The sequence below is a fragment of the Galendromus occidentalis genome, unplaced genomic scaffold, assembly GCF_000255335.2.
Source record: "Galendromus occidentalis unplaced genomic scaffold, Mocc_1.1 scf7180000077475, whole genome shotgun sequence".
Lineage (NCBI taxonomy): Eukaryota > Metazoa > Arthropoda > Arachnida > Mesostigmata > Phytoseiidae > Galendromus > Galendromus occidentalis.
In genome coordinates, this window is record NW_003805463.1 from 55,190 (window position 1) to 76,236 (window position 21,047).

Below are 21,047 nucleotides of genomic sequence, written 5' to 3' on the forward strand. Positions count from 1 at the left end.
AGGAGAACCGTGGCCACCTCCAGACCGTTCATGGGGTCCACTCGTCTCCCTCTCCGAGACTGCCCACAGCGATTTGCATCGAAGTTAGATATTGTGTCATCGGGTCTCGTACACGACTTGTGTGACCTTCGCCCCGCTTTTCGCCATGTGTTACGGTTTGGTCAGAACCCTGACTCGCATAGTCGTCATGTGCCTCCTGAATGAGCCCGAACAGAATTTCAGATAAGGGAGGATCTTCGATTTACTAAGAAGATGATGATGAAGATGGTGATCAGTGATAATAATCGGAGATATCTGGAATTTCATGGAAACAGCTCCACGTACGGGAAATGTCCCGAGGGTTTTCCAGCCCCGGATACTCACGGGACGCCAGAGAATCGTTATTCGATGCAAGCCTTCCGCCTCATCTCAGGATTGTTTCACTGAGTGAGCGGCGAAACTTCTGCGTGTACGAACAAGAGGTCGTACAAGCCTGGGCTCGCAGCTTGTGCCCGACGCGACGTGTCAAGTGCTGCGTACCCCGTCAAAATCCACTGAACTGACTGTGGCAGGTCCGCAACCGCTCTTGTCTCTGTTGCGCTTCTGCGAAACGTGCTCTGCATTCTGCGGCGTTTCGTTCGGTCGGCCGGTCTGTCGGTCGATCCTTCGTCGGCTCGTCGACGAAAGTAGACATCGTTCCTCAGAATCACAGTTTTACGACCGTGGGCGAGCGAGTTGGCAAACAGCGAGTTCGACTCTGGCGGAATCCAAAGACTTCCGCTCTCATGGACTCGACCGAATTCCGGCGTCGACGACAGCAATGACGCGATTAAAGCCGCTCTCTGTAACGCGGCCGTCCGTGGCCACGGCATGTGTCGCCGATCTCTGGTCGCACTAGGGAATGTTTACATAACACCGCGACCGTGTTCACGATTGACGAAAAGCAGTGTTTTCGTTTCTCCGATGAGATTCTCAACGAACACTGACATTCGCCGCGACGCAACTCGGGCTCAGTAACGATCGTCGACGGCAATATTCCGAGTTGCCGAACGGCCATTTCTCGACGCTCATCTGTTTCGGAACCTATTTGTCCCGAGTCTGACGTCGAATTCCTGCCTGGATACGCAATCTTTCATGGAAGAAGACGGAAGGGCGGCTGTTTTTGGCATCCGTTGGGATAAAACAATTTTCCCACCCTCGAGTGGCTCGTCTCGCTCGGTGGAGTTGAATTTGACTCGAACTCGACCTGAATGCCGGGAGCTGCGGCCGGGACCGAGCGAGAGTCTGCGGCTCATGAGAGTTCGACGCCGGGCCGCGCCGGGCAACCGTCGTTCTCTCGTCTGGCTGCAACGGCCGCGCATTGGAGCTTGCGTGTTGTACAATGGAGCTTCCTCATAGGCGGCTCAATGGAAGAATGAATACGGTCGGGGCTTCGGAGACTCCCGGCGTCTTGGGTTTCGCTGCCCCCCTCTCCCGCATCTCCCCCTTGTCGAATAGTCACAAAAGAGCGCCTCTGACCGTAGGGGACAGTTTCCTCGATGCAAGCTCTGTTCTCGGATGTCTCATTCACGAGCACCACCCTTAGCTTTTCCAGAGAAATGAGCGACGCGATTAAATTTCTCGTCATTGGCTCCGTCATTTCTCGGTACTGTGAGGTCGCTCGTATCCTTTCATGCACAGACAGGAATGCGAAAACTTCCAAATTACTAGTAATTCTAGTCCCTCTTGATCCTTGGAGCCGGAAGGATACAGAAGATCTCGCTTGCAGAAAAGAACTTCGCAAAATATGTACTTGTGGAAGGACCAGGCGCCTGTATCCGTGGGGAATCGTGATTCCAGATGGAAAGAGACTTCCTCTTTTTTTTAAGTTTCGCAGCCGCGACAAGTAGAAACCATGATCATTAGATCGCTAGATTCGCCAATCGGTTGGCGGAGACTATCGCGTTCGAACAGGGGCGCGCACAGGATTTTTTTCGTGGAGGGGACTCGAGTTTTGGAGGGGGCCAGACGACCGAAATGATGACGCACCCTCTCGGGGTCCATAATCTAGCACCACGACCGAAGGATTTTGGTGGGAAGGAGGATGGCCCCCTTGCCCCCCTTGTGCGCGCCTCTGCCTTCGAATACTCCCCGGAGTTCCTCACCATACCTCGGAGCGAATCATCTCACCTCAGTCGGTTGACCGGGAGGCTTGAGTTCTTTTTCGATTGGAGGCGTTCGAATGATGTTTTTTGTCGATGGAAGTCCTTCAATTTGGAGAAACTCCGAGATTTCAGCAAGGACTCACGTTTGATCCGTTTCGATTGGAAGGCTTTTTCCAGCGTCTGTTCCTGATGGCGCGGCGTTGAATTAGCAAACCGAGCGTATCCCGCTGCAGGTGGGAAGCTCTGATCTCTGGTGCACCAGGCCCCGGATAATCCTCGGAATAACACGTCAACGCTCTGTTAAGATATACGCGCGGGTACCAGGGAGTCTACACAGGCCCGTTCACGCAGGACTGCACGCATGCATACATTCATTGCCTCCATCTGAGGACTCCTTGAAAACAGGAATCTCTCCTCCAACAGACGCGGTGTAGCTCATCTTCCACTAATCCATCTCCATGATTCTCTTCCTGTTGATGCAAAGAACTCCAAGATTGCGGATCATCGCCTCGCTGTGTTGGTGCGCAGTGTCACGTCACGGAGCGCCTCGGTGGCGATTCGCGAGAATTTTCTTCCGTCTCTTGCGATATGATGTGATTCTGCGATTTGCTGCTCATCCCGGAGATCCTCCATGTTCCCGGTCGGTATTCACATTGGGACGATATTTGACCGGCGAAACTTTCGATCTTTGTTGATCCCGTGTAGTAGGTCTGATGACGCTCTCTTCCAGAGGTGCAGTCACAGAATTCTTGAGCTCATCGGAGCCGTTTCTTCGGTTCGGACATCGAGGAGGGCGAGAAAACCCTGTACCGAGCTGTCCGCACCGACTCCGATGAAGAAGCGAAGTTACGTTGTTCGCTACGCTCTCTAAAAACTTCGCCGCTCCGTTCAGCGGTGTGAGAGCCAAATGATCTTCGGAAAGCGACATAAAAACTTAATTTCAGTCCAGAGCTTCAAGACCCAGAGGGCGATGCGACCACCACTCCTCGACGAATGGCTCTCATAAGAAGCCTCGCATGCTCCATATCGAACAGGAGGGATGAGAGCTAGTACGTGAAGATTCACGAGCTTTCGACTCAAGCCTCTGAACGATCGCGAGCGATCTGAGACAATGCATATCGACATAGGCGGGCCGATATTTCAGAAATTCAAACCGGGGTCGTACCCGGTAATCCTCTCCGACGATAGTTTGTTGTCAGATCACCCTCTTCCCCCTCCGATCGAGATCCAGCCCCAATGGTCCGTTCGGGCGGCGCGCAGGCTGGCACTGCGATTCTCATTTTCAGCATCACCCATCATCCCAGTGGGCTTGTGAATCAGCTTGAGCAGCGTCTCTGAGACGGACGAGCCGAGGACTTGAGCTCACGGAGTAGTATCTCCGGACTGAAGATCCAGCGTTGACCACTCGACCATCCATCGGTACTCGTTGAGAAATTCGAGGAGGCTACGTAGGATGTCGGGAGCTCCGGTCAAGCGCATTATCTCGGGCAGATCCATGCCTCCGATGACGATGGCCTACAGTCAGAAAGACGAAGGCGTTCGTAACTTTTCTGCTCGAACGAGTGAAAAGTACGCTTGGATTGGTCGAGCGGAAGAGTCCCCGATGCGCACTCCTCGACAGAAGCGCCCCATCTCTTTCCGGAAAATCAGCTTCAGGAATGATCAGTTGAGTGGGAAGTCGGAACTAAAAATCCACGGAGGTGGCTCATGGGGAGCCGATGTTCGAGAGTTCCGAGAATCGTCCAATCCCGCCGCGAGACCAAAAGTTGTCTCCCTCGCTCCATGTTGTCTGTTCTAGGCCTGTGTTCGTGGTGAGGCCGCGAGACGCCGGGGAACGTAACCCAAACTTCGGATGCCTATTATCCCGACACTTGGTTCTGTTCTATGCCGGCATCTGCCAGACGGCTTTTTCTCTTCTGCTCGTTCGGCTGTCAGTGAGTTCGGGAGAGTGTGAGTTTGACTGATAAAGCCCGAGATCGCTCATGCGACTGTGTTGGGGCTCAGAGCAGAACTTGCTTTCCAGACCAGCAACTCCGTGTCCTCGTGGCAGCGGAGAACAGTGAGTCCCTCCTACTGCTATTGAAGTTCAAGCATGAGGGATTGCGGAGTTCCTCGGCAGTGATTTCTCCGGAGCTTCCGCCCTCGAATCCAGGCAAAAAAGAAAGAGAATCGGGAAATGATGCCCGAATTTTTCTATATTTTTCCAGGACCTGGGAGAGAATCCGAGATATCGATGGGAGCCAGAGGATTCTCACATTCCTTGAGTTTACGGGGGAGGTGCGCTGGCCCCGCGTCTCCGAATGAAGAGATGAACAATCAGAGAATACGAAAAAGCGGTCGCTCACGGCACCGCGGAGATTTCAAATGGCTGCTGCATGACCCGACGTTCTGAGGGCGAGAAGCTCGAGTGGGGGAGCAAGTCGAGGCGATCCGTCAGTCTTTCTCTGTGAAGACTTATCGTTCGTCTGGGTTCGAGGCGACGATCGCGACGACCGACCGACCGGCCGAAGGGACGAGGAGGAGGACGGGCATCCCACGATAATGGCCCGGCAAGGCGCACTTCGTTCAGCCCAAGGGACGCATTTGGCTTCGAGCAGAGGAACGCTTTCGATTCTCGCAAGACGAGGACGCGCAAGCAAGCGATCATCACCAACGAGCGAGTGAGCGGGAGAAATCGCTCCGACGGGCAACTCATTTGAAGCGATTTATCCAGAAGTCAGGCAACGACTCAAGCCGAAGCGGGAGGGCGCATTTGCATCGTCGCGGACTTTCTCCAAAACAGCGAAAAGGCGAGAGGAATGCGTGGAAACGCATCACAGTAATTCCCCCGTATTCTCTCGTTTGGTCTGTGATATTCTTTTTGCTCTTGATGTCCACCGTCTCCTCCGCCCGTTGGCGGCGCGCATTAGTAGGTATCTGGGTCGACCTGAGGCAGACGGCATCTCTATTTTTCTTCCGCTGACCGCATCCTTCCGCCGCATCGGAGCCGCGGCCACCGAGCGGCGGACAACGACCGATGTACGTAAACACGCATGTACGAGCCGCTCGGCCCAAGGTCGACGGCGACTGAGAATGGCGAGGTAATATGAAGATTCAGCTAGCCTTCAACCCCGCAGAGGAAAGTCTCTGCGAGGGACTCTGGTCGGCAGGCAGGCAGGCAGGACGTTGTTTGCTTGCTTGCTTTCTCGGACGCTCACAAACGGACCTTTTTCATTTATCATCGGAGCTACCCGCGGGAAACTACGTGCAGGTCGCGTTCGGACCGGCTGAGAACAACGACCAAGACAATGGATCATTCCGTGGCGTCTTTACGTACGTGGCCTCACGTGCACGACCGCGGGCGAGTTCGCGTGCCCTGCAGCCTCCGTGCTATCTCTGGCAAATTTCTCCCAAGTATTTCCAGCCTAACGTTCACTTGCGAAGGAAGTTCAGCGGAGATGCGGTGACGCTGTCCAGTCACACCGACGACACGGAAGGAATCATCCGATGGAGCGAGCCGGTCAAAGACCCCTGTCGAGGATATCTCTCTCGAAGTTGCTCGAGACAGTCCAGGAGGGATAGCTCGCATAAACTCTCCCGTAGAGCTGAACATTCTAGGTCAGAGCTTGGCGTATCGATGGGACTTTCCTCTCGTCCCGGACTTCCTAGGTCTCTCGTTGACGATATCTTCATGTAAAATTACAAAATTGTGCAGAACAGGCTCCATCTCCAAGAAGAGTGGAAATTTCCTCGGAGCATCAGCGCTCAGCATAGAATCGCTCCGGCACGATTGCGGTATTGCGTGAGAGCGGTTCAAAGCATTGCATGCCCGTAGAATGCGAGTCTCGAGTCTTGGATCTGATTATCGAAAGATTTTCTTCGGTTCAATTACAAACGTTTCCTCGGACGGGACTCACGGCGAAAACAGGAGTACGAGAATTCTGAGTGAAGCCCAATGATTTCTTGAGCGCGAGAAAGAACTGAGAATTTTTTGCAAAGACCAGCAATTCGCAGAGGGTTTCGAGTTCTGATGCTGCGAAGCTCATTCTCTCCTCCCTTTGAGCGTGTACGGTGGGAATATATCATCATTTGTTCCCCCGAAATCCATCAACTGGATGGGAAGCTCGTGGAAGTTGCTTTTCCATTCGAAAGTTTCTTTCGCACTTCTGGGCTTCAACTTTGACGGTTTTGGCCGTTCGGGCTACTTTCTTGTTGAAAGGCGCCACCAGTCTTCGACATCGTCACACTTGGCTGAGGTCCTTGTGTGCTCAAAGAATCCCTTCTGTCTATTCGCGAACGAATCGGATCTTTTTTCTCGCCTTTCCCTACCGGTCAGAAGCGGCAAAGTTGTATCTGCGCCTGAATCGACGCGCGGCTTATAAATAGATCCGCGAGGGATAGAATATTTAACAGCCAGAGCTTCGGCAGCCACATCCACAAGAATGCAACAAGGGGTCTAATTAGGAGACAGGGAGCACCGCGCGATGTGTTCTCTTGTTTTTCTGATTAGCCACTAACTAACTTGACGGTCAAGCTAGACTCTCGACTCGGAGGCGACGGAACAAGATCGCCAGCGTACGTGCTCGCTCGCTCGTGGGTTCCGGGTCGAAGTCCCAGGATCGTTGTTCGGTGCAAACGAAATCAGAGAAACAGAATCGTTCGTTCTTCTAGGCCGGGGAACGGTCCGAGCGATCTGGATCTTTCTGTTAGGTATCAGCCGGGGTGACGATAATGATAATCTGACGATTACCTCGTTTCCTGGATCGTATCACCGCGCAGGAGCCTATCGCTCATTCACTCGATCGTCTCGTCCAAGCCAGCCGAGAGCTTTAAGGATCAGCGTGGTTGGAATTTTTCCGTTTATGGCTCAAGCCGAGATAGGCGGAGCGACTATCATCAGCAACTTGTAATGGCAGAGCCCACAATCCCATAAAGTTGCTCTTTCGTACTAGGTCTTCCCTTCTTTTCCCGCTTACGTTCGTTTCTGACTGCCCAGGGATACCAAAGGATATCATTGTTATTCGATCGCTCGGGGGAAGAATCCGTGGTGGCAACAGCTGCGGGAATTACAGCGGGAGATTTCGGTCGAGGACAATGCAGAGCACGCCGTCGGCGGCGAGGAACATGGCCTTCACCGTTTCACTCGTTCTGCTTCTTGCCAAGACGCGGACCGAGGAGTCGAGCTGGTCGATCCTGATGAGTGCAATTTTTCCCTCGAGAGATTCAAATCAGGCGAAGAGTCGAGTTCCGAAATAATCCGAGCAGCGCCGCAGAGGGGAAATATGGAAAGTTATTACTTTGCTCCGTAACCGATATATGTATGTCTCCTTTCGACCGAGCTGGGAGTGGGAACCGTGCCAAACTCACGCCGACGACGGCAACAACGGCGATTACTGTCGTCGGCGGAGACGCTCAACCCATCTTACTCTCACAGAAAAATCGAGCCACATATCATACAACTCAATGCGCGGGGATACTCGTTTGCTCTCCAGACTTCGACTTCGCCTTTCACTTGTGCAGATGCAAGTCTTCAGAAGCGAGATCGTATGCGGCGGATGTGCAGTACTTCACTCTCCCCGACGCATGATCGAATTCGGAGAGCGGAGCTCGGATCGAATACTCAGGAGAGCTGCGCGAGGGAAAACCTCTTGAATCGGACCGCCATAAACAAGAGAAGGTCCGGTAACCTTCAGCTCGCGAGTATGGTTCAATCCGTCAATGGGCTAGCTCTGCACGCCCGTCCTTGTCAGTTTTTCGCGGGAACAGCTAGGGAATCTCCCTGATGTATTCTCGCAACATATTTGCGAGCTCCTCCGGAGTTTCGAGTTCATGGAAACGCGTATTTTCCGAACGCGTGTTAAACCGCACGGACGTGCCATCGATATTGAATGCTCCTTGAGTCGGATTGTCCCAAGCATGAGAGAATCTAGAGCTCTCGGCTAAGGAGGGAGCCTGAATTAGTGAGCAGCGGACATCGGCAGATCTGAGCGCCATGATTCCAGAAGAAAAGACACCGATCCATCAATGGAGAACGGACGACCGTGAACGAACGCCGCGCTCCTCACTAGGGAAGAGAACAGAGAACCGGCTCGGCTCGCAAACTTCCTCCAAAGAGTCAGTGTCCACTTTTCCCGTCGGCAACGGAGAAGATGACGACGTAGTCATCCTTTCTTATAAAGATGTGAGCAGCAGCGGAATCAAGTGGAGGCAGTCAAAGCTGGTGCCCACTCCAACAATGATGGAAGTGAACATAGTCATGGATCGACTATGGAAATGATGCTGAGGGCCATGCCGGACTAGGCAGAAGGAAATTTTGTTTCGTTCTACTCCCTCTCCTGCTCTCTCGTTCCCGAATCTTTTTTTGAATAATTCCAGCGTTGGAGCGAGTCGCAGTTTATTCATGCTCAACTCGCACCGACCGGATGGTGGGTCGGTCAGGACGTGTGAAGCGATCTCGAGGTCTGACGGACGGAGGGGAAGTCGTTGTTCCCCTTGACTCCCCGGGGTTTTTCTTCAACTCGAGAAGAACTTTGGGGGAGTCGGGTGGTCCGAGGCGAGCAGTAATAGCGGGTAAGACCGCAAATTTCCCCGGCCGAACTTATTTCTCCCGCTTTTGAGCATGTTGATGACGCGCTCGCATGCGGAAGCGTTTGCTCTCGACATGAAACTTTGTCCTCATTTCGTGTGCTTCGCATCTCGTGTCAAGCTGGATCAGAGTAGCTCGCTGCTCCTGCCAGCAAAGGGACCGCAATATCCGATGACTTTGCAACGGGCTCTCTCCAATTCATCACGATATGAGCTCTGTTTATTCCGACTTCGAGCTGTCATACTAGGTGATTGTTATTCGAATCATGCTCAGTCAGACGGACGACGTTCTGGAGCTAATCTCCTGGCCGAATGAAACACCAGATGTCGTTGAGGGTATTTCGAGCCTCGCCAAGTTCGAGGAAAAGTGAAAGGTATGCGCAAGAAGTCTGCGATCGACCCATAATCTATTCATCCACTCATTCAGAACGAACGGTGGCGCGGGGAGACGGCAGAATGGATTCGAAGATCCCTCCTCTGCGCAGCTGTCGCCGTCCTGGTTTCCGGAGCGCACCGATCTCGGAGCACTTGCGCCCATGATTGCGCGAAACTCCGCAGATTCTCCAACGAACGGCTGCCCATCTCCATGCGGCATCTCTTGGCCGTCGAACGGAAAGAGACGTAGCCGATGATGGGCGTATGCAAATGGACCGTGGCGTGGAACGTATGTCAGTACAGCAATGTGTCTTCCGGACAGGTGTGGCGGAAGAGCCCCCCGTCCGAGAAATCGCTCTCAAGGAATCGCTCCCTCCACCCTCTACAGATTGGAACTCCGCCAGACAGCATCCGTGCGGACGAACCCCCCCCCCCTCGAGCTCAATCGCCAGCTTTCGCAGAATTTCACACGATCTCTCGCTGCTTCGATGTTGAAAGGTCTCCCCGCACGCAAGGGAGCAGCCTTTTTGCTCGGGAGCACGAGAGAGCAGATGGTTGGCCCAGTAAACAAACTTGCGATAAGGTGAGCCCACCGAGCCCGACGAAGACCCTGCCCCTTTGCTTGTTCGCGAATCGGGGTAATTCCGTATCATCCGAACACATGTATTGTATATCGATAATAACAGGAAGTCCTGTATCCAGAATTGCCCCGATTTGTTCGTTTCGTCGTATTGGGAATCGGGAGGCAGCGACGCCCGCTGCGGACAACCTGGCAAGCCGAAGGCGGGCGATCTACTGCATAATGACGACCGACTTGTATTCCTCCTCCGCGCAAGCCAAGACATTATTTTCCAAGAAGAACCGCCTGTCATTCACAACGTACGCTGAGGCGAGGACCGATTTCTCTTACCTCGGATCTCGAGGTTGGACTCTGGAATGAACGGCTAGCTAAATGCCGTCGGAGGAACAGACAAGCAAAGAGAGGAATCCTTTGCTCCTCATCCAGTCTATTCAGTAGATGAGCCGGATGAAGCCAATCGTTATCAAAGATCTTCCGACGACAGATATCACGCCATTGTCGAGCTCTTAAGTAGGTACAAATATAGCTGCTCATTGCTTCCTCGTAATTAAGAGCTGTCCGGACCCCTCTGGACTCAGCGACGCCTTCTGGAGTACGTTATCGATGACGTCGTAATCCTCTCTATTGATCCCAGCTCCGATAGATCCTCTAAATCCCTAAATAGAACGAAACTATCAGATATCGCATCCTCTAGGCAGATCCGCTCATTTCCTAGACTCCTAGCACCTGGGTACTTCCTTCCCGGCACCGGTACGAATCAACATTTTCTTCACCCCAGTGTATGTATCCGTTAGGTCTCTCTGTATTTTCAGAATCAGTATAGGTGCAGTCCTTCGAAAGCTTCATCATTGCTGAGATACCAGTCAATTTCGTGGAAGAAACTTTGACCGTAGGGTCCGAAAGACATCGGGCCCACTCCGTCGACCCATGTCCCGTCGGCGTTGAGAGGATACAAGTCTAATACGATTATATCGTATTGCTTCTCCGTTTGCTTCTTGTGGTCTCTCAGAGCCTCTAGTTCGTCTCGGAGTTCTTCCCGAGGGTTTTCTACCATTCTCCGGGCCGGGACAGAGCGTGGTTTCGGGTCGGGGCGGTAGCGTTGTTTTTAATCGATAATACGATTTCCGAAACAATCGAGAAGTTTTCTTCGCTCCAAGTCAACTCAATGTTATAGTCTCAACATGTCAGCTTAGAATGGGCAGCCTTTCTTCCAGCATTGTCAAAGGGGGAAGTTTCAGACTGCGAAGCTCGATCGCTTGACGATTCACAAGCTTATCTACGTCCATCGACGTCGGAATGAGGTCGGCAACTATCCTCAGTTTTTGAAACTCCTCCATGGAAAAATGCGTGTCGTTATCCCACGAATTTACGAGCCCGCTTCGCAAGATTGAGTCACTGCGGACCGACTGACTGACTGACTGATTGGTCAATTCATGAATAATGATCCTGAGATGGGGAGGGGTTTCCGATAAATACAAAATGCCGCGCGGTAGGCTCCGATCAGTCGGAAAGCCTGGACATGTTCCAAAAAACGGAGTCGATCGGCGGGCGCCCCCGTTCCACCTGTCCATCCGACATGGCGCACGGAGCGAATTCCCTCTCACGAACCTCGATCCTCCCCAGGATCTGGCATCGTCGATACCGAATACTAGACGAATAATTCTCAGTATTCCACGTTTGCCCTGGCAGTCACTGAATTCCCCTGATACAGAAAAAAAACCTATACATCGAGCGGAATCGTCCAAGAAAGTTGACGGACTCAACAACGTCATTCTATGCTCATAAATCTGTGACGACGATTCAACAGAAATTTATTGTCTCCAATTCGGTCTCCCTACCGTCGCTGAGTCTCCACCGGATGACGGTGGTCGTCCCAATCCTGACAGAAAGCTTTGTCATGATGTTCTGGTCGTTAGCATCCTTGAATTTATCTCAATGGAGTCCCCGAGGCGATGAGGATACTTGATAGAATGGACGGATCGCATGAAGAGTTCATTCCCGGCTCATCACGCCAAGGAAGAGACTGGGACTTCCCTCGAAGCTCCATGCGGCCATCTCTCGACGAGGAACTACCCATTAACTTTAATCCATGTGAACTGCTTCCCTGTTGATTCTCTCTGGCCTCTATTCCCAGAGTGAGCCTTGAGCTGCCATCGCATCGTCTCGAAAGGCTGGGATGCCTCCGGAGGGAAATCCCGCTACTCCGGGCTCAGTGTTTACGTTTCACTATTTGATTCACGTGAAGATGTCGAACAAAGGTAGCAGCCCGAGACTGATGCGCTGAGGATTTCAGAATCTATAAGGAGCCCCGTAGGAACCGTTTGAACCAAGGGTCACGCACCGATGACTCGACTGAAGCTCGCGAATACCGGGCTATCATTACATCGCGGGAAAGCTTGGACATAGATAACGGTTCTTCGCCGCAGTCAGCGGCTGAATCTGCTGACAGCGTCGGTGCACTGTTTCCAATCCCGGCTACCTAAAAAAACTTTTTCGGGCTGATCCACACAGCCAAGGTTTAACGTCCCGGGTACTGTTATTCACATTGCTTCCGAGGACGGATCCATAGAGCAAATGTACCCAGGAGGATCAAGGCCGAGCTACCTAAACAAGTTGAACCACATCGAAGAAAACAAGAACGACTTACCATTGCTTGAGCAGCTGACTGTCGTGTGAGGAAGAAAAGGGTGTCCGAAGGTTCACTGGCGCCGGTACAGTCTTCGAGTGAATCGATAGGACGCCTGGAAGCAATATCACTGTTCATGTCACCATGGTTTTCTCGGGGAACACACGGCACCGAGCACAACACCTTGAATGTGGCTATGCCGTACGACGACAGTTCTATAGCACGTCACTGTTATTGAAGAACTAGCTCGTGCTCCGAAGCCCGGCTGTAGCAAAACGAAACGCACGGAACCTCGATCAACCAAGCCTCGAGAGCCAGTCGTGCTCTCCTCAGACGTTTGTTTGTAGGCGAGACTGTTCTGCGTTTGAGAGGGGCCGCCATTGCTTACATGGGCTCGGTGGGCGAGAAGCCGGAGTTGCCCTCCTCCAAACTCGAGCTCCTCTTACCCCACAATGTATTTTGAGCTTCCATCCTCCACAACGAAGAGAAAGGACCGAGAGCACGCGTTCGGGGGGCAACTCCCAAAGAAAACAACCCGTCTGTTCCGTCCATTCACGGCGGATTCGCAGCAATTGAGAGCATTGATCTCGGAGTTTCTGCCGGAGTCGGAACTCCGTGGCCGCAGCTTTGATATAACATTAACCCACCGGGTCGGGATCGGGCTCTGGGTGGGATTGTAAGGGATTCTCTATTGGAACCGAAATCTTTTCCACGGCCTTTTCCTGTCACTGCGCAGAACTGAATCGACCGCGGGAACCGCAGCGCTGAAAAAGTCTCGTCTACCGATGCTTGTTCCTCGATGAGGCTGGAATCGATATCTCGGCTACTCCTCGGCGTCGGAAGTTCTGACTGTATCTCCAGACTTCCCATTCGTTTTGATGATGCCATATGAAAGTGCAAGTCGAGAAGTACACAGCCTCTTCGAGAAATTGCCGAATGTTGGGAGAATGGTCCAAGCGCTCATTGATAATTTGATCAGACGTCTGATTGAGAGATCCGAACGGCTCCTGATGGCCCTTAATTCAATAAGGGCGCTTGATTGGAACATGGATGCGGCGTTTTTTCTCACAGAACTTCCCCGCTGGAAAACACGTCTCCAGAAGAAATTGACCGAATCATCGATGCCACGAACTTTGCCAAAAATGGAACCTCGGAGGATTCTATCAGAGTTTTAGTGTCTCGGATTCTGAGCATACTCCCGGGGTTCGGAAACGGCGGTCAGCTTCATTCAGATGCGTCCGCAGTGAAGATCCGGGGAATCATTGGGCGATCCACAGGAGATTGAACCCTCCCAAACCCCTCTGTTTCTAGTCGCTCGTGGGAAGCTTCGACCTTTCAATCCTCTGTGTGTCAGGGTGGGCTCCGATTCCGGACTGCAATGAAGTCTGTAGTCGCTAGTCGACAGCGGGAAAATGGAAGCAAAAACAGGGACTCACAATCGAGCGTCATTGCTTGCTCCGACTCTTTTGACCTCAACCTACTCCAAGAGAGCACAGGCCTGTGTCGCCGTAAATGTCTATTGAAGGGTAGACCGTGGCCTAAATTCTTGACCACCGCGTCCTTGGTTAAATCGAGAATAACTGAATCGGGGATCAGATTGAAAATTCATGGCGACTCGTTCCCTGAGATGACGATCAAGTGTGATGGAGTCTTTCGCGTTGTCTACACAGAGCCGATGAAGGAGAAATTCTTGCGCTTAGCAGATCGAGCTTTACGCCGTGTTTCCAGCACTGGAAATACCCACCGAGGTTTCGACTTCGTTGCGGGCGAGCGAGATGGTCGAATTAATGGCCCACAAAACTTTCACCAATTTTTATCGATCAAAAAATTTCATCCACTATCTATGATCCCCATCGCGAGTTTCAAGCGGAGTCGTGAAAGAATTCCAAAATACGGCTCGAGGAGTCACTCCGACGAGTCTGACAGATGCGAAGGTTAAAGTTTAAAGATCATAACTCGCCGACTCACCTAAGCGGGAAAACACATAACAAGTAAAGGCACAAACGCTTGTTCGCAATCCTTTATCTCAGCCGTGTCCGATGTGCAACATTTCGCTGAGCTGAGGAAGCGAATCGTTCAAAAAATCCAAACTTCCGAGGCAATCTTTTATCGCTGCTCCGATTCCTTCACGGGCAATGCATTGAACGATTTTCGACGAGCTGAGATCTTCATCGAAAACCTTCTTCTCACGGATAAGATCTGAACCATGAACGAACTGTCACAGAAACAAGTGGCTCAGGGATTTGCGTTTTTCCCTTCCAGGATCACTCACAGAAGGCGCAACCGCTCGGCTCATAGACTCGTAGAATCAAATCCTCCGGGTCCCGGTAGAGCTCAGCTGGAATGACAGAAATCCACGCTCTGAATTCCAGCCGAGCAGAAAAGTATCTGATCCACGAACGAGCTTCCCTCTCGACCAAAGTATTTGGCAAACTGTTCACGCAACTCGGATCGCGGTCTTCGAGTCCGTGACCTCAAAGCGATGCGGAAGAGGGAGTCGCGACCGGTAGCGTTCCACCGGCGACTTGGAGGAGGAAAACGGTCCACGAACTCGAACCAGAACTTTCAGATGGCTTTGGATCCGCCGAAAGTTCCGAGCCCTCCTAGAACATCCTGCATTCGTTTTCCGGAAGGGAATTCTGGTCTCGTATGACTCGTCTGTTTCATAATTCACTGTTCATTAGACCTCTCGCAGCTGTGCTTTCTACTCTCGTGTCGTCACAGCTCGCTCTCGTCTTTCTCTGCCGAGTCGCTCCTCAATTCGCTACGGAGCATCCATCTCTCCGATATTTGGGAGCGTCGTCTCAGCGTGTAGAACGTCGATCCCTTGAATTCTCGCGGCTTCAGAAAGCTTCTCGCTCCGTTTTTCCAATTTTCTGCAGAGTCCCGCCAAGTCGATCGCGGGAGCCGTGGATTCGAACTGCGCGATCTGAACTTGCATCTCATAAACAAGTCAGTCACAGCGAATCGCCTTGACTTACGACGACGGTAGCCTGTTACGCTCTATCGATGAGTAGAATGCCAACCTTGGGTCAACCTCGTCAATTAAAATCATTCCAGCCCAGCCAGCATGTCGAGCGAATTAACCGCTAACTAAACTGCCTGAGAATGAGCGCATTGATTCGGTGGCCGCGGGAGCGTCAGCCGAAGCACCATCGTGTAGACTCACCTGTAGCGAGGCGCACATCCAAATGTTATATGTTTTCCGAGAAAAAGAGGGTCAGAGCGTGAAAATTTCACGTCGCTTCCACACTCGGAATTAACTGTTCGATGCTTAATCCGATAGAGATCCCTTCCACGCACACAGGCTGTGGCACGCAACAACTAGTCTCTGTGACATAAGGCTCCTCGGAGCCTGTCAACGAACTGCTAAATCTGTATTGGAATTTCTCCAGTCGATAGCCGAGGTAATCCATTGGCATTCTCAGAGACGACACATCATTTCCAGTGGCACTCGTATACATCCAGGAAAACCAAAACTGGGAAAACAAGCTCTACGACCCGGAGCACGGGCCCACTCATTCGAACAGACTCGAAGTCTCAAACGCTTCGCTGAAACAATTCCGCTGATACCGGACCACTTCGGGCCCCATTGGGGGCAGCTTCGGATTTGTCTCGTTGCGCGCACAGAGCCGCGTGGATAGTGAGAAGGTAATTCGCCGACCTTGGCGAGGGCAGATTCCAGCGCATGCGTCACCACCGCTACCGCCGCCGAATACCTACGGGTCCGGTGCTGCGGCTGCCGCAACTACCGCTGCTGCTGCTGCCACACTTCACGCAAGGCGTACAGATATTGTCATATAGGAACAGTCGTAGAAAAGAGAAAATCTGATTGCGAGTGCAAGCCACAAAAGAGAGAATAACAGACTCTCACGTGGTGACTTAGACTTAGACCACCTGACTTTTAGAGAATGCAGACCATATTATGTAATAGTTCCAGGAGCTAATATTATTCGCTCGTTTTTTTGTAATCGCCTGGCCGCTGGATAGCGCTTACATCGCTCCTAAAGATCGTAGGGGTTCACGTAATCGTCTCTCTCAGACGATCGGAAGGAGCCGGTTTCTACACGATCTAGATTCTGAGAGAGACAAAGAGACATCTCGAGGAGACCAAAAGCGCTCCGAACGTCAAAGGGAGAGCTTGCGAAGGTCGAGATTCATTTTTGGCGGGTGAAAACTACCAATGGAGTTCTGCGGCGGTTCGCTCGGAATATTGAGAAATTCAGACACAGAGAGAATGCTCGGAAAAACAAACTTGTATATTGATGATTTGAGCGGGAAAAAGGAAACGAATCATATTCGAGCTGACTCACGAACAATGGAGCTGTCATGGAATGGAGAAAGAACAGCAATCAGGAAGTTTGTCTCTCGCCTGCACAAGTCATGTCGCCTTTATTCTGCGAGTCTCTTGCACACGATTTACACCAAAATCGAGTGCCTGGCTCAGAAATCCTAGTGAATACCAGTGGATCGATTATAATCGATGAGCTGGTTTGGAACGGGATACGATCAGACCGGATGCGGCATGACTTCCAAGTCCCGTGGCGTTAACCGTCCTCGAATCAGTCACGTCATGCATCATGTATGGATATAAATCTGTCGCAGAACATCCATACGATTTGCTTCCGCAAATGACGATCGCGTTGACTCTGACTTCGATCCAAACCATCCGGACACGCGCAAAATCCCACTCGTTCTCATGGAAAATTCGGAGGAATCAGATTGGAGCATCGGCGCTAATTTTCATCATCGGCATCGTCGTCGCTATCGAGTGTTGGGGGGAGGTGCAGTCCCATCGTATGCAGGAGATTCTGTGCTGGGCCCGGCTTTGAGCCCGCGGCCGCCGACGACTTAAGAATGTTCTTGAGGGCAGTGAGTGGGATATCGACTTCAGGCACGTCGTCGTCCCAGCTTTCCTTCGGTGCCTTCGGAGCGCCACGAAAGTTTTTCTTCTCGAAACTCTGGCCCATGGCAGTTCCGTCGAGCTCTCGATCCATGAGGCTCAGGTATTCGACCATGTCCTTCGAGAGCTCGTCGTCCTGATCTCCCTCTTCGCCGTAGCTGCTCATTGAGCTAGAATCAGAATCTGATTCGGAAGGAATTTTGAAATCGAGCACCGTCTTCAGCATACCACTAATGTCTTCGATATCGTCCGTGGCGTTGGGCGGGGCGGTCTGACGCGTGTCTTTACTCGATTTACTCGTTTTTTTGTGCTTTCTGCCTCCGCGACGTTGTCGTTGCGGAGCGTCTGAGTTTCCGAGTTTCTTTGAAGGCTCCACCCCCTCGAGCGGCGACTCTTTAGCCACGAAATTCTTCAGTCCGTCCGTAATCTCCTTGACTAGGGTGTCTTCCTTGAAGGCGTCCTGCAACGCCTGACTTGGGGTTCCCGAAGTGTACTGCTTCAGGAGACTGTTGAGTTGCTCGTCGTTCAGCGTCATCCACTGTTCACTATCGGCTGGTTGGAGGGATTTCTCTTCCGCAGTCAGAAGAGCCGTATCTACCGAAGTGGATCGGTATTTCTCCAGAAAATCCGCCCTCGGCTGATGACTAGTTTCGGGATCCTCACCGTCATTATCCTGCTGCAGGAAGAATCCTTTGGCTTTATCGTATAGCTCTTCGTATTGGCCTGAGCCATCCCGATGTTCCTTGAAGTAGCCTCGCTCCTTCAAACGACGGACGTAGTGGAGGAAACGAGCATTCTTGTCAAGCGACGTTTTTGTTTCCTCCAGCGAGACGCATAAAATTTCGAGTCCGCAAGCGATTTTCATCCCGAGATCCGCTTCGATGAACTCCGCGCTGTCACGAGCCTTGCACATCGGAATCTTCCATCCTGTGACGGGGTTTGGAGCGTAGTTATCGTGTCGCAACATCGCGTAGTTGAAACGGGTCATCAGCACATTCCGGCGAACGCAAACCTCCGGCGGAAAATGTTTCATGGCTCGTAGAGCTCTATCGTCAAGAGGTGTTCTGAGAGTGAAGCTTCGAATCGCATCTGAGACGACACTCGGGTCGTCGCGGAGCATTTGCGCCGCTTTGATCGGTAGCGACAGCGTTGCTAAATGTAACTTCACGCCCCGCATGGTCGCGGGGGTCTCGAAGTCTTTTGTCTTGCATCGGATCGCCTGCTGGATACTCGAAGAGGCGACCGTCTTCGCCGGACTTGACCTCACCAGCGCCACGGCTTTCTTGATTGTGAGTTCGTCTTCTGGAATGATATCGGTTGGAACTATGTGAATAGCGCCCCGATGCAAATATACCCGGTCGGCACCGTTTTCCGGGCTGAGCCATTTTGGCAGACAATGCGCAGCTTCGATGAGGAATATGTCACCGTCTTCGTCGTCGATCTGAACCACCAAGTCGTTGTCGTCCCGGGTCAGCTCGAGGAAGAGATGAGCCACGAACCATTCATCATCGACATTCTCTCCGTAAAACACGCTACCGCCGAGATGTGCTTCGATGACTTGCTCCCCATCGTCGGTTTGGCTTCCGTTCGATGAACGATCAGGAGCTTCTATGACGCGGAGCTTCAGCTGCTCCACGTGCCATATGTATGAGTTTATTTTCGGCGTAATCTTCTTTTCGATCGACGCTAAGCGTTGTGTCAGAGATTCTCGGGTCGAAATTTCCGCATCTGCTTTCACCGAACAGAACACCCGGTACCGCACCGTATCCTCCGCGCTCGAAACTGGCATGGCCATTCTCCGGCAGACTCGGAGTCAAGTCATCAGATTCCTAGATACGGCTCCCTCCTGGACGGTCTCCGTAAATTCGATTCGGAAAATCCTCTCACAGAATTTTCAGACAATCATTCCGAAGAGTCTTCTCCTCATATTCGAATCCCGGCTATGCAGCGCGCCATCTTTCCTCGTTCAAAACATAGGAGCGGCTTGGCGCCAACTTTTGAGCTCCGGATCCGGTGGAACTTTCCAATGGGGAATCACTCGGGCGGTGATCCGGGTGTCGTTCCCTAATATTTCACCATGATTCTCCTCGGAAGACGTTCGTCTTGTGCTGAAGGGGAAATTCCAGGAGTGGAAAAACTTCATGAGCATTAGATCACGGGTGCGGGCTTAATGGGGGAGTTGGACGCGCGCATTTCATGTTCTTCGGAGGACTGTCCTTCCGACTAGCGGTGTGTCATTCATTCCTCAGGTATGGTATCGGCGGGGCCTCGAGTGGAATGTCTCCCCCCCTCGTCCAGAGCCGAGTTTTGCTATATGCAACCTTCCAGAGATATGCTTCCGAAGTATTTCGCATTCGGAACGTCATCCCATATTCAAGTAGCAACACTCGAAAGCTCGCTCGCCACCCTCCCACACTCGATCCTAAGAAGCATTGCCGTAGCGTGCACATACCCTATAGACTTAGGAATAAGTACACAGAAGGTCTTCCAGCGGAGTCCAGAGGAACTGATCCCATCCTAATGAATCCGGTAGGTTTTCGTTCCACAAAACGTCGCCTCGTCGGCTCCGCCTTCTCCCGGCTTCAGGATGCACTTTTTCTGTATATAACAGACGAATCGTTATACATGTATGTATGTCTGTATTTTTCAGAACTTTCTGAAAGGGTCACAAACCTCCCTGGAAGACGAAGTTGAACGGGAGGGAGGCCGGCGAGAGATCGCTTCAGAATGGCGTAAGGCTCTTCATGGCCGGGGTTGTGGTCCAGCGTTGTTCACAATGACTCACAATAGCGTACCTGAGCCTCGGATCGGCTACCATGATCTATCTGGAATTCCCCGCCTCACCAGAGTCGGCACGATGGGACTTGATCTCGCTCGGAAATCTAACAAAAGTTAACTTCATTGCAGTGCATCCAAGATCTTCAATCTTTTTCTTTGTGCCGGCTTCTGCCGCACCTGCTGCCGTTGGGCTTGTGGTCTCACTACTCTCCTCTTGATTGCCAAGGTGGTTTACAGTGAGTCCTCTCCCGAATTCGGGATCTTCCACCTTCCGGATCACGGCGACTCAAGCAGGTTGGGTTAATCACAGGAATTCTCTCCCCAGGTTGGAAATCCGCGTCGGTCGCAGATGTGAAGACTACCGCGACGACGGTGAGCATGATGAGCCCGGAAAGCACCACTCTCGTGAGAAACATCACCGTCATGGAGAGCAAGCTCGATGAAGCCGTCACGGATCACGACCAGGGAATCGTGAGTGAAGTACCATCAACAGGTGTCGGTACTCCAATCACGACGGCCTCTTCGGCCACGACGACTACGACGACAACGATCGCTCCGGAGACGACAGATACTCCAACGACGCCTCCAGCGACAACTCCGACAACGACAACACCAGCTACGTCAGCTACCAGTGCGGCGACGACAACTACCGCGGCGGTGGCGACACCGACAACCATAACCTCGGTCCCGAGCGACGCGTGGGGAACCACTCAAGGAGCCTCGACAACGCGAGAGGATTGCCTGCCGTACGTATACCGAACCGAACCCGATTATTTCAAGGAAAAATGGAGAGACCTCAAGAGAGCGAAGGCGATCAAACTATACGAGGCCGCTCACGCTGAGATGTTAGAGGACTTGGCGAAAAAGAATCTATCGAAATACTGCCACGATTTTTGGAAATTCGCAATCGACGCGAAGTTGGCTATTGCCAAGGAATTGCTAATAAGAGATAAAGGTTAAAGTCTCGCGATACGGTTGTGCTCTTCAATGATTGATCATAGAGAGTGACTCGAATGGAGAAGCATCTTCAAGACTGTAGAAATGATCATGGAGAGCATGTCGCGACTGTTCATCCTGAGATGTACCAGCCCTTGAGTC

The 21,047-nt window shown here is 52.1% G+C and overlaps 1 protein-coding gene across 1 annotated transcript; it reads right to left on the minus strand.

The window, feature by feature from the left end:
• Positions 1-17,004: 17,004 nt before the first annotated feature.
• On the minus strand, positions 17,005-18,966 carry ecd (ecdysoneless cell cycle regulator). Its single transcript, XM_003744857.1, has one exon. It carries the CDS (start codon positions 18,964-18,966, stop codon positions 17,005-17,007), a length of 1,962 nt encoding a protein of 653 aa, XP_003744905.1.
• Between the last annotated feature and the right edge of the window lie 2,081 nt (positions 18,967-21,047).